The sequence below is a fragment of the Pecten maximus genome, chromosome 15 (genome assembly GCF_902652985.1).
Source record: "Pecten maximus chromosome 15, xPecMax1.1, whole genome shotgun sequence".
NCBI lineage: Eukaryota > Metazoa > Mollusca > Bivalvia > Pectinida > Pectinidae > Pecten > Pecten maximus.
In genome coordinates, this window is record NC_047029.1 from 5,715,829 (window position 1) to 5,728,340 (window position 12,512).

The following is a 12,512-nucleotide window of genomic DNA, read 5'->3' on the forward strand; positions in this document are numbered from 1 at the left end:
AAACCGTTATTTTACTGTGTTATTCGCTTTTAGTATTCTCTTCAACATCCTTAAAGTTTCCACTCATATTTAGGTGATAGATATGGATTAAATAAATTACTGTTTTTATCTCTTCGATCTTCTTCAGGCTTCCATTATTTCAAGGAGCGGCAGCCGACTATGTCGTTCCGTTGGTGGCGATGCATATGATAAATCCGGATGCTTGTAAATTACCAGAAGGTAAGGACAATGGTTTAAACCTTAATATGTCTGTTATATTATTGTATATTAAAAAAATGTTGGTGTTAACATATCATACATGTATAATAATATATGTTGTATAGTGGTGCATAAAATGACGATAATTTTGACTGTTGTAGAGTCGGGTACAAATTCGTTTTTCAATGTAAGTATGTCAATGGAAGACACTGGGTTCAGTTCCGAGGGAAATGCAACAAACCTGCATATCATTGAGATTAAAAGGGAACGTGCTATTACAAAACTGCGTGAGGTAAGATCGGGTCTATCTGTCTAAAGACAGTAATCACCATCGAATCATACAATGACAAAACCGCTGTATGGTGTTACTTTGTATTATAAACATAATTTCCCGCTAGGTTTCACATACATGCATTTGTATCTAGAATATCCGAGTTTATCATTTAACTGTGCCGTTTAAATTAAAATTTATGAACCGCTTTTATTGAAATTGAACAGTTTCAGGGCTGTTTGATCCTGGTAGGAATAATTCACTGCCTCGTCGGACTAACAGGAGCGGCTGGCATCGTCCTTAAGTTTATTGGGCCTGTAACATTGGTCCCTGCTATGTTGTTAGGTGGTATCTTCATGTCAAGGGCAACAACAAAGTTTGCTAGATCCCATTGGGGTCTATCTGCAATGTAAGTATAAACAAATTGAAATGGTTAGGTAGTTAAATTCCTGCTAACGCTATCATTATATACAAATAGCAAGTTTAGTTAGTTATGTTTTAGCTTTACGTGACCTTAGTACCAAAACTGCAATGGCGTTTTACACTGTAAAGCTGTTTTTCACCAGTAAGAATCTTTTCGGTGTCAAACGTATCCCTTTAACCTCCTTTCGTGGTAAATTCCTATGATGTCACGTGTTTTGTGTTAATACACTTTAACCAATCAGATTTAGTGATATCACATTACAATCCCCATGAATCATATTGCAGCACAGCAGCCACCGCTCTGGTACTCTCTCTTTACCTCAGCAACCGGAAGATGCCGTTTCCGGCTTGGTCCAGGAAAAGGGGATTTCATATCTTCTGGTATCCCTTCCATCAAGTCTTTTCGGTAACTGTATTATCCATTTTCTTGACGGAAATAGCAGCCATATTCATTTTGATATGAAATATTAAAGAAATGGCGATTTTTTATAATGTAATTACAAAATTGTAGTTAAATATGTTTTCTGGTTCTACTTTTTGTCCCTACCGTGTATCAGATAACTTCCATGTGTCGCGTTATTTTTGAAACGACACACCGGTACACCTTAATAAATCCTTAATACATTTATCAATACATAATAACATATATTTCCAAAACAAGATTTCATTTTACAGCGATAACCTGTCTCCAAACAAATTGAGGTTCATTTACTTGCTTGTAATTGCCACTAATTTATGATGGTGGTCGCATCTATGCCTAATTAGTAACATTCTTACTCCCCATATAACACCCTGGTGTTTGTACAAACTATTTCAATAGCAAGTAATATTTACTGGAGATCTGGTCATGAACCTTAACTAGTTTGCTGCTTTATGCTTGTTTCGATTGTTATATTTGTTATAAGCTGCCGATTCGTTTACTTTTTGGCTGGTGGGCGCATATATAAGCCGACATTTATATATATGTTATAGATTCTGATTGGTTTACTTGTTGGCTGGGGACTGTCGGCTGTTCTGACGATAACAGGCGTGTTGACAGACGATCCCTCTAAGGGTGAATACATGGCCAGGACGGATGCACAAGCAGACATTATCGCAAAGGCCAGCTGGTTTAAAGTCCCCTATCCAAGTTCGTAGATATTATGTTTGTTGTTGACGTACTTCGCTCTCACAAGTAAACACGAAATATATGATAGAATTTAGATAAAATCCTACCAGGTAATGTCAAATCTACACAAAGCTATGATGACTGTACATAATCAGAATGTCGTACTTAATGCTAAAACACTTTCGGGTCATGGTCTTATTCAGTGTCACAACATATCTGTAAATTTCTGTTTTGGAAAACAATAAATCTATTTTGTTTCAGATCAATTTGGAACGCCATCTTTCGACACGGGAGTATTCATTTCCTTTTTCATCGGTACACTTACCTCTATCCTTGACTCTATCGGCGACTACTACGCATGCGCTAGGACTTGTAATGTACCTCCGCCACCACGCTATGCTGTTAACAGAGGTCTGGCTGTGGAAGGTTTCGGAAGTACCTTGTCAGGGTTATTAGGATGTGGCCACGCAACCACTACGTACGGGGGAAACATCGGGGCCATTGGCCTAACAAAGGTCATTATTGACTAGGTAGCAAAGGAAATGCTAGTAGAATTATTTGAAAATGGCGACTAAGTATTGGGGGGGAAATTCGTCTTATTGACTCCCTTGTTATTGCCTCAATTTTGGCGCATTGACATTTATTTAAACATTCGATCCCTTTAGGAAGGCCATGGATTCTTGTCGAGAATAAATATTGGTATTTGACGTTCTTTCTACATGTATTAGGTTTACTTCATCATTTCCGGACTAAAATACCACTGCATTTCCAAAAGTTTCCCTGTCTTGCATATGTGCTTATATATATAACATAAAATTAATGAGGATAGAAAGAAAATAGAGTAAATAGAAACTTATATGTTCTAAATATATTATTATATATATACATATTTCTTTATAGATATATATGGCCATACCTAAATATTTAAAATACGAAGAAATGAGATATCTTTACCAAGAGATGGTTCCTTATATAACATCTATGAATTTAAAAGAGCATGCACACTTTGTATTAACTGTCCTTTTGAAACATAACTTACTTTTGCTTACACGAAGCTTGAACAAAATATGTTATAGTTGAAGGACCGTTAGATTCTTTGACTTAGTTATATAATTACAGCTAACACGCATTTCAAACTGTTCCAAAGCACAAAAAAGAAACAAACCGGGATGTTTTACTGTGGTGCTTATTCCTTTGTTTCCCTGGCGTTTATAGGTAGCAAGTCGGATTGTGTTAATTTGGTGCTAATCCCCATGTTTTTGCTGACGTTTATAGGTAGCAAGTCGGGATGTTTTACTGTGGTGCTAATTCCCGCGTTTCCCTGACGTTTATAGGTAGCAAGTCGGGATGTTTTACTGTGGTGCTAATTCCCGCGTTTCCCTGACGTTTATAGGTAGCAAGTCGGGATGTTTTACTGTGGTGCTAATTCCCGCGTTTCCCTGACGTTTATAGGTAGCAAGTCGGGATTTTTACTGTGATGTTTATTTCCGTATTTCTCTGACGTTTATAGGTAGCAAGTCGGGATGTTTTACTGTGGACGGCATTCATCTACATAGTTTTCGGCCTCGTTGGTAAAGTATCTGCAGTCTTCATAACCATACCGCTTCCGGTCCTAGGTGGCGCCATGATCGTCATGTTTGGAATGTTTAATGGTATCGTCCTATCCAACCTCCAGGTGATATCACTTTCATCTACTCGAAACCTCGCTGTCATCGGAGCTTCTCTACTTTTAGGTCTGATGGTCCCTTACTGGTTAGAGGCCTTTCCGGATGATCTTCAAACTGGTAAGTAATGCTTCTAAATATGACAATACAATTGTACATTATAAAATAATATGGCTGCCGTTTGCCATCCACAAGTGAAGCTTAATCAAGGTTCACTTTTGATGACGACGGTTAAAAAGTGAAATACATTCAAATTAACGATGTAAATGTCATAGGTGCTTCTGTGTGCAATATTTATATGCTCTTTCATCGAATTCAACGTTTTAGATAGTCGAATATTCTATTTTGTTTTGAAGGCAGTGCCTACAATGACAACATAATAAAGACACTACTATCAAACCCTATTCTGATAGGAGGAGCCTTTGCAGCCTTTCTTGATAACACAGTTCCTGGTAAGCTATATCTGTTGCACCTTAAAGTACAACTGACTGCAGGTTTCTTAGTAATCAACGGCATCAATGACTCTTCAACATCAGCAAATTACCTTAATCATAACTTACAACTAAAGAGATAATTCCATTTATTGATTTTTTCAATTTTTTAGCCGTTATTAATTTTCCATTTCTTGTTATTTACATTCTTGCATTCCCTACCAATGGTATTTACGTTTCTCAGTTTTTTCGATGTGTGGTTTGGTTTGGTTTATTTTGTTTAACGTCCTATTAACAGCTAAGGTCATTTAAGGACAGCCTCCCGTGCGTGCGACATGCATGCGTGTGGCGAGTGCGTATGTGTGTTTTGGGAGGCTGCGGTATGTTCGTATTAAGTCTCCTTGTGATAGATGTTCAGGGACCTGTTCTAATTATTACGATTTCAGTAACAGATGTCGACTACATATTTCTTCTTGAGCCAGTGTTTATAGATGTACTTAGTGATTCTAATGTCACCACCATTTTCACACAAATGTTCACATTTTAAGAATGTGACATAACCCGTATATTAGGCCTAGATTTTTTATGGCGGATGGCTTCGATAAAACAGATGGCATTAACGCTTCCTAGACACCAGGTCTTCTCATCCTTGTGCTGATATAGTTTTGTTCAAATCCATGTATTTGCTTTGTTCATTTGAGTTAATGTCAGTTGTTTTAACAAGACATATATAGCATGTTGTGTGACGAATAATTGGATATGTCTATTATGTCTATGGAAAGGTACGGCAAAAGAACGGGGAATCACGGCGTGGCAGGAGCCGGAAAAAAGCGATCAGTCTCAGATATATAGCGAAGGTCTGGAAGTGTACATACCCCTTCTACCCGCACGCTGGCTCTCGTGGAAGGTGATGAAGTACCTACCCTTCTGTCAATATAAAGCTCAGGAGGAGGATGACATCACCTAAGGATGACAATCATACCCCATCGACAGACTACAGAATGTGCAATTACTAGGAAATAAGCATTTCCAATATATATTATTATATCCTAATATCAACAAATGAATTTACAGACTCATTTTTGCAAAATCTAGGCAATTTCTAAATATTTCGTGATCAGATGATGAAGGCGTTTAGATTCAACTATACTAAGATTTAGTTGTATTCTATATTCTATAGCTATATTCAATCCTGAAATGATCAATAATGTTCCATATTTAGCTTTACAATTCGTCTTAGAGGATCAGTTTTTATTTTTTATTTATTTTTTTTTAAATCCTCATACATGAAATACAGCAGACGGAATGTTAGAATAAAGGAGTTTTGAAGAAAAAGAAGAGTAAGAAACAATAGGAATTAGAAGATGTTAGAGTATATAGAACTAAGGGAAATTATGATAAGGGAAATATAATTTGAACAAATGTGTTATCGATTGTGGAAAGTGTAAAACCAACGAAATTTTTAAAGGAAAATAGGAACTTCATGTCAAAAATAATTCCAAAGTTACGGCGGAATAACGGGGAGATAATAACAGAACAAGGGACTAATTTGAATAAGTATAATTTTTTATGAACAATTAGGTGGGGTTGATTTTAAATTTTAAATGTTTTTGAAAACAAAAATTTCGTTGTACGGTCTATAAATTTTGGTAATATAAAAGGTCGATTATCAGTTACAAAAGAGGAAGAAGTGGTGACGAATTTCTCTTTCAAATATCGCTTACAGTATTGCCTCAGGTTCAATAGCTAGTAGGTTTGAATCAGTTTAATACAAAATAATAAACTTGGCTTATCTATGATATCATGCAATACACTGAGGAAAATAATAAATCAGGAAAGCTATTACTAACAGATTGACTACTAGATTACTAATAGAAAAGGTTGCATGCTAATTCCAATTCTACTATAATTCAAGGAGGTGATGCATCGTCATTTTTTTAATATAAAACGTGGACCAAATCGCTCCTTATATATTCATTCTCTGTAATGAATTTTGGCAATACGTCTCAGAAACAATAATAATATAAATGGTATAAATATTAACTCTCTTATTTTATCTTCTAAATATACAGATGACACTTCATTAATATTGGATGGAAGAGAGAAATCAATGAAGGAAACTGTTGAAGAACTGAATATGTTTGCAAAATGAAAATGAGCAATATTCAAGTGGTATGGATAGGCTGTAAAAAGTAAAGTTATGAATAATCCTTCTTCCTGGTATGAATTTTTAATGAGGGGTGGATATATTTACACTGCTTGGAATTTGGAAGTATAATTAAAAATTGGAATAAAAGTATACTTAATCCATTAGGAAATATCAATATACTTGAATCTTTACTAATATCACAGTTGAATCATCTGTTAATTTCTTAACAAAATCCAAACGAGAAATTTATAAAACAGCTTAATTTGATTCTTTTCAAATTGTTATTGAATGCAAAACTGACAAAGGAAGGAGATATGATGCACTTAGAAAATGGTTAATTTGATAGCTTTTATCGAATCTGTAAAAACTGGCGTGGTAAGAAAGATTTTCAAATCAGAAGGGAAATATATTGTGTTCCCTTAGGGCCTAATTTCCAATATCGCTCCTTCGCACCGTCGACCTAAACGCGAAAGGAGCGAAAACACGATGGCGAAGGAGCGATGGAACTTTGCTCCTTCTCCATCATGTTTTCGCTCTTCGCCATCGTATTTAAATGATGTTCCGTTAGGGCCAAATTTCCAATATCGCTCCTTCGACCCTAACCCTGACGGTATAGAACCAGTGTAGTGATGTTATGACAATATGGGTGAGTCTGAATGAAAGTATACACGTAGTGTGCTTTTACGTATATGTATATCCATGTAATTCATTCAAAATCAAATAAATGTAAAAAAAGATTTAGTTGTCAAACCTGTAATTATTAACAAAGAAAACTCAGCATTACAAAACTTGCGCATACTTTTGACGACAAGTTGGCGACATCGTCGGTTGGCGACTACCTGATATTTAGATCTGCAATTTGCACAGATCATTACGAATGGGGATGTGATGACCTAGATTCGTATGAAAGTTGTCAAAAACACTGAAGACACATACCCTACCCAAGGTCATCTATTGCCATCGTTTTCTTTCCGTCGTCGTGCATTCTATTTTTTTTTTTTTTTTTTGTGAACACAATAACTTAAACATTAACGGATTTTATCTCGGATAAGTAGACAATAGACTGGTTGAATTGTCACTTTGACTGTTATTTCCATTAATACTTTTACTACCGTCGGACCTGGGGAACAGGGTAAGTTATAAACGGATTCTGATGAACCTTACTATGCTACCTAATGCCTGTATTAAGTACATCTTATCTGTAGCTGAAGTTACATACCAGCTTTATATAACAGCCCTTGAAGCATGATTAAAAAGTGCGGAAAACTGAGTGAATGGCAGACGATAGGGGATTGATAACATCTCGGATGATTTAAACAATCGGTCAGCTTAAATTGTAGCTTACATATCCTTTCCCTGTGTATTTTTATTGCAATTTGACTTAATGAACACGATAATTTAAGTTAATATGAACAGATTTTGTTGACTATACAACGTTGTATTTTGCGCAATATTCGTTTACAAAATCACATATTGAGAGAGAATTTTGAAATGGTAACACTTGCAAGAAATACGTATTTAAAAATAACTTTAATCTAATTATTTCTAAAAATTAAATCTCAACACATAATTTTATCGGTATAGTATAGTGCTCTACATTTTTTATCCCCCAGTTGACCATTGTCCCTTGAATAGTCATGACCACACGCGATGCTCTGCCTTCCTGCTCAAGGGACAAAGAGTATTACCGAATGTCACAACCACGACAGATAAGTACAGCTGGTAATCTCAGTCCCCATGAGGATGAAAACCGCCATATAGAACACTCACCTCTGATTTCCACCGGTTGTTAATATGTTGATATATAATTTACGATATCGAATACTACTAAATAAAGAAGACGCAGGAGACACCCCCTCCCCCTCCCCCGACTCTGCTGAAGACACAATGAAATTTTTGGCCCTCCTGAAATTAAAGATTATAAAGCAATATCAACCTATTTTTCTGCAGCTACACAATCTGATCCATATCTCGAGCTCTGTTTGCGCCAGAATTGTAAAATGTAAAATACCCAATAAGAAATAAAAATAAGAATGGCAGTAAAATCTTGGCATACCACTTGATGAGAGGGGCAGTCGTTAAATATTAACAATAATATTTCATATATTCTAGAATTAAAACATAATTTTTAGCAGATGTGAACAAGAATTACGCCATACTGGCCCTATTTAAAGGGGCCTTTTGGAATATGTATATATCATATCTGTAAATCGGCCGCAAATGAATCGATGTGTAGCGGAGCCAAATTTGCGACGTAATATTGCCAAAGTTTTTGGTTTTGCACTTTTCGGTGAGCAACTGAATATAAAACATATCTAAGAAAAACGTCATTATCTGAGAAGTGTAGAATGTCCTTTTTGAAATAATTCTAAGAACTGTATTCTTCTAAATGAAAAATGATTTCACCTATTTATAAACTTTCCAAGATGGCGTCATAAACTTACAGGGATTGATTCTATAGTGGGGATAACCTTGGTGAGCATGGGGTCACTTAGACCCCACAGTGGCCATTATTGACCATTGACCAATGAGGAAACAGTAACCAATCTATGTGTGAAGCTTTATTGTACAAAAATATGTCTATAAAAAGACATTTGTTATACAAATTACCCATTGTTTGTCCGAACTAGAACAGGTTTGATATGTACGACATGCTCCTACTTTTTCACCACAGCCTCTTACACGAATGCTGAGCTTGAATGTCATTAATTTTCCTTGATCGTATGACCCTTGGAGACATGTTCTATCTCCCTTGCAATGTCTTGCTAATTTATACATAGTCAGGATTCCTGTATGAGTTAATTTCAAACACAATGAATCATTCGGTGTTATTGGTGGTTAAACCAGCTTATTCAGGTATGTTGTTGTACAATATCTATTTTAGTTTTCACGTTTTGAACATCCAAAGGATCTTTGTCAAATATTTTTTATAGTAATAATGCAAATGGACCTTGTAGAAAAAATAAATGCAGTATGCAAGATTCAAGTATAGATTTTCTAAATAAAGATGTAAATTGTTGCCTCCGCACCTTAGCTAGACTACAATATTGTATTTATCCTGCAACTGCCACCGCATTGTCGGAATACACCCACCGTATATATTTTTGCTGTATACGGCAGTGACGGAAAACAGCTGTATTTTGGAATCATAGCACGTGCGTCAGTTCGACTGACCTACTTCAACGTGAAACTGCGTTTAAAAGGCGAACATATTTCTGTCATTTTTGACACCGTTTCACTTCAAAATGATTATTTCTGATGATTATTTTAATGTCTGTTGCAGGATAAATAGAATACATGGTCAGTGTCTTAAAATATAAGCTGTATTTTTGGCTAGGGTAAAGAAAGACAAAAGTGGCTAGCCTAGGCTCGCCACTTTTGTCTTTCTTTACCCTCGCCAAAATACAGCTTATATTTTAAGACACTGACCATGTATTCTCTATGTATACTATACTCTGGAGGAGGGGAGGCATAAAAAGTTTAATACACCAATATAAGGGGGATACGAATAATCTACCCGAGGGAATAGAATACTGCATAAGAACGTTGGCGTGTTTTTTATAATCGTATGGAGAATATAGATATCCTACCTGAGGGTTTAGAATATTGCCTCAGAACCTTGGCTTTACTACATCATTTCATGTGGGATATGAAGGTACAGGATGTTGCTTCTGAAGATAAACTTATATCATTTTCCCTCATATTTACGGAATTGTTGGTCCAACACGACACTGACAATGAAACACTACATATGTTAAAGTCGCAACACCGCCCCGAACATGGAGAGTGAGAAGCCAAGTCCTCTAACTGACACAGGACCAGGAGAGAATTTGGTTCTGAATGACCCAGACGAGGTGACCATCGAGTACGAAGATGTTCCCAAACTTTTGTACAACGTCTCGGACAGAGTACCCGTCCGCTTTGCAATTTTTTGTGCATTCCAGGTATTCAGATTTCTTTTGCTCTGTAATTACATGAATCCTATTCTAATTCCTACAACTATACTATTCTGTAGCAATGATAAACACTTCTTCGTTCAGCACGATCCTTTCACCTAAAATGGTATGCTAAGTGTTATTTTATATGGCTTAAAGGGACTCGATGGTTAGGTTTCCATTTCATAACCGATAAGAAATGATTAAATGCTATGCACTAAATTTTAATTTTGAAGTAATTATTTGGCTACTTCCCATAAAAAAAACAGCGGCATATACAACACCGAGTGCTGTTCGGTGATTTGTTCACATGAAATAAGGTATCTAATCTTACGTATCTGTGATCTTGCCTATAAAGTCAATGCCTAAAGACAATAAACGAAACCTAACCATTGAATCAGTTCAGTACATTGTCATTTTGTTATAGCGTCGTATTTTTCATGTAGATATTATCCAACCTGGACTGCAGACTTGCTTTAATCCTGCTGTTTTACACGTCATCAGTAAAAAAATTTGTATATATATATTTTTCATATAGAGTAACATGTAATATTCCGTGATGAACACATTAACTACCATTTAATGTCGTCCCAGAACTATTATTGAATGTCAAGTGTTTTTTTCAGCAAACATTAATCGCTCTCTCTTCTTCACTGGCCGTTTCGTCTTTTGTGGCGGACATAGCTTGTGCGTCCGACTTCCCGGACATCAGAAGAGATCTCCTCAGCTCCACATTGTTAATGAATGGAGTAACCACTTTGTTGATGGTGACAATTGGGGCAAGGTAAGTTGGGTTTATAGAGCAAGTTAGGCGGTGTATAGGACATGATCGGAGCTGTATATAGCCTGTGATTGCATTGTATGTTGATCCTTTATTGTTTTATTTATTTCTACGTGATATAATCTCACGTGATATATGAACAATACGATGGGTTTTCAATATGAAAAAAGGTTACATCGATGCATATTTATTAGCGTATAAAATGAGTTTGTATCCCATAGGCTTCCACTGTTTCAAGGCGCTGCTTCGGAATATGTCGTCCCTTTGTTGGCAATGCAGATGGCAAACCCGGATATGTGTAAGGTCCCTGTAGGTACGTGTCACAGTAAGGAGTATAACCAACGATAAGTCAGTGTAGACAACTTCTGACAAATCAATTTATCCTTAAAAGAAAATAAGGTAATAATTGTGTATGCCTAAAAAAATTGGCAAATCACTAAAGACTATGCCACAAAACTGTCGTAAGCATTACAGATTATGATGTGATAGTTTCTTCTAACGAACTGTTATCTCGAAATAGCGATCTAGATGGCGTTAAAGATTTTTATTGTTTGATATCTCTAGAAATGATAATGTAGGTAATGCCTATTTTTTTTATTATCATTTCAATCGGCAACATTCTCGTCCTGATAGAGTCGGACACTCATCAATTTCTGAATGTTAGCATGACTTTGAACGACAGTCTCCATCTCAATACAACAACCACACACGATATGGGGATTAGGAGAGAGTTTGCCCTCACTAAACTAGGCGAGGCAAGTATTACCTTGTTTAACACTTAAGCAAGCATATATAATTCCTATGTATATTTATATTCAATCAACTTGGCAACATGGGTAGAAGTTTTTCATAATCCTAAAACAGCATTCGTCTGTTGAAAAGGTGGACTAACAGTTGTTTATATAGCATGTCGGCCCTCCTGAAATACGACACAGGAAGGAAATTTTAATATCACTTGTTATAGCCTGTAATAAATATAAACACTTACGTACCTTGAGTGATGATCAGTGGTTTTCATCTCTTCTTAATATATGCAGCTACAAATTGAATCTTGGCAAGTAAATTTATTCCTTCTTGAGTCATTTAGCACCGGGTAGGCGACTCATACTTATAACAACAATAACATTTCTTGAGACTGATTTGAGATTCATTGTGTAATACTCGTGGTGTGGAAAATATTTAAGATATTAGAGTCTTGAAAATGGTTTTAACATTTTTAAAATCAACTGAATACATCTTCCACAATCTCACATTTGTGTATAACCTTTGACACAGCTTCAGGGCTGTTTGATCCTGGTCGGAATGATCCACTGTCTCGTAGGACTCACTGGTGTCGGTGGCCTCCTTCTCAGGTTCATTGGGCCGGTATCGATCGTTCCCGCCATATTACTGATGGGAGTTTACCTAGCCCGGGCAACAGCAAAGTTCGCTAGGTGTCACTGGGGAATTGCCGTCGTGTAAGTATCAAGGATAACATACCGTATATTGATAAGTTAATATGTTATATCAAAATGGTATTTTGTCTTTTGTAACATGTGAGAAAAATGATTAT

The 12,512-nt window shown here is 36.1% G+C and overlaps 2 protein-coding genes across 2 annotated transcripts; both read left to right on the forward strand.

Annotated features, from left to right (window-relative positions):
• Window positions 1-366: 366 nt before the first annotated feature.
• LOC117344379 (solute carrier family 23 member 2-like) lies at window positions 367-6,934 on the forward strand. The gene is made up of 7 exons (XM_033907125.1): window positions 367-878; window positions 1,178-1,298; window positions 1,865-2,021; window positions 2,262-2,515; window positions 3,511-3,784; window positions 4,021-4,116; window positions 4,878-6,934. The coding sequence occupies exons 1-7, from the start codon at window positions 805-807 to the stop codon at window positions 5,060-5,062; spliced, it is 1,161 nt and encodes a 386-aa protein (XP_033763016.1). The 5' UTR covers window positions 367-804; the 3' UTR covers window positions 5,063-6,934.
• A 2,934-nt stretch (window positions 6,935-9,868) lies between these two features.
• LOC117344113 (solute carrier family 23 member 1-like) lies at window positions 9,869-11,742 on the forward strand. The gene is made up of 4 exons (XM_033906761.1): window positions 9,869-10,188; window positions 10,806-10,963; window positions 11,182-11,273; window positions 11,594-11,742. The coding sequence occupies exons 1-4, from the start codon at window positions 10,024-10,026 to the stop codon at window positions 11,740-11,742; spliced, it is 564 nt and encodes a 187-aa protein (XP_033762652.1). The 5' UTR covers window positions 9,869-10,023.
• Window positions 11,743-12,512: the final 770 nt, after the last annotated feature.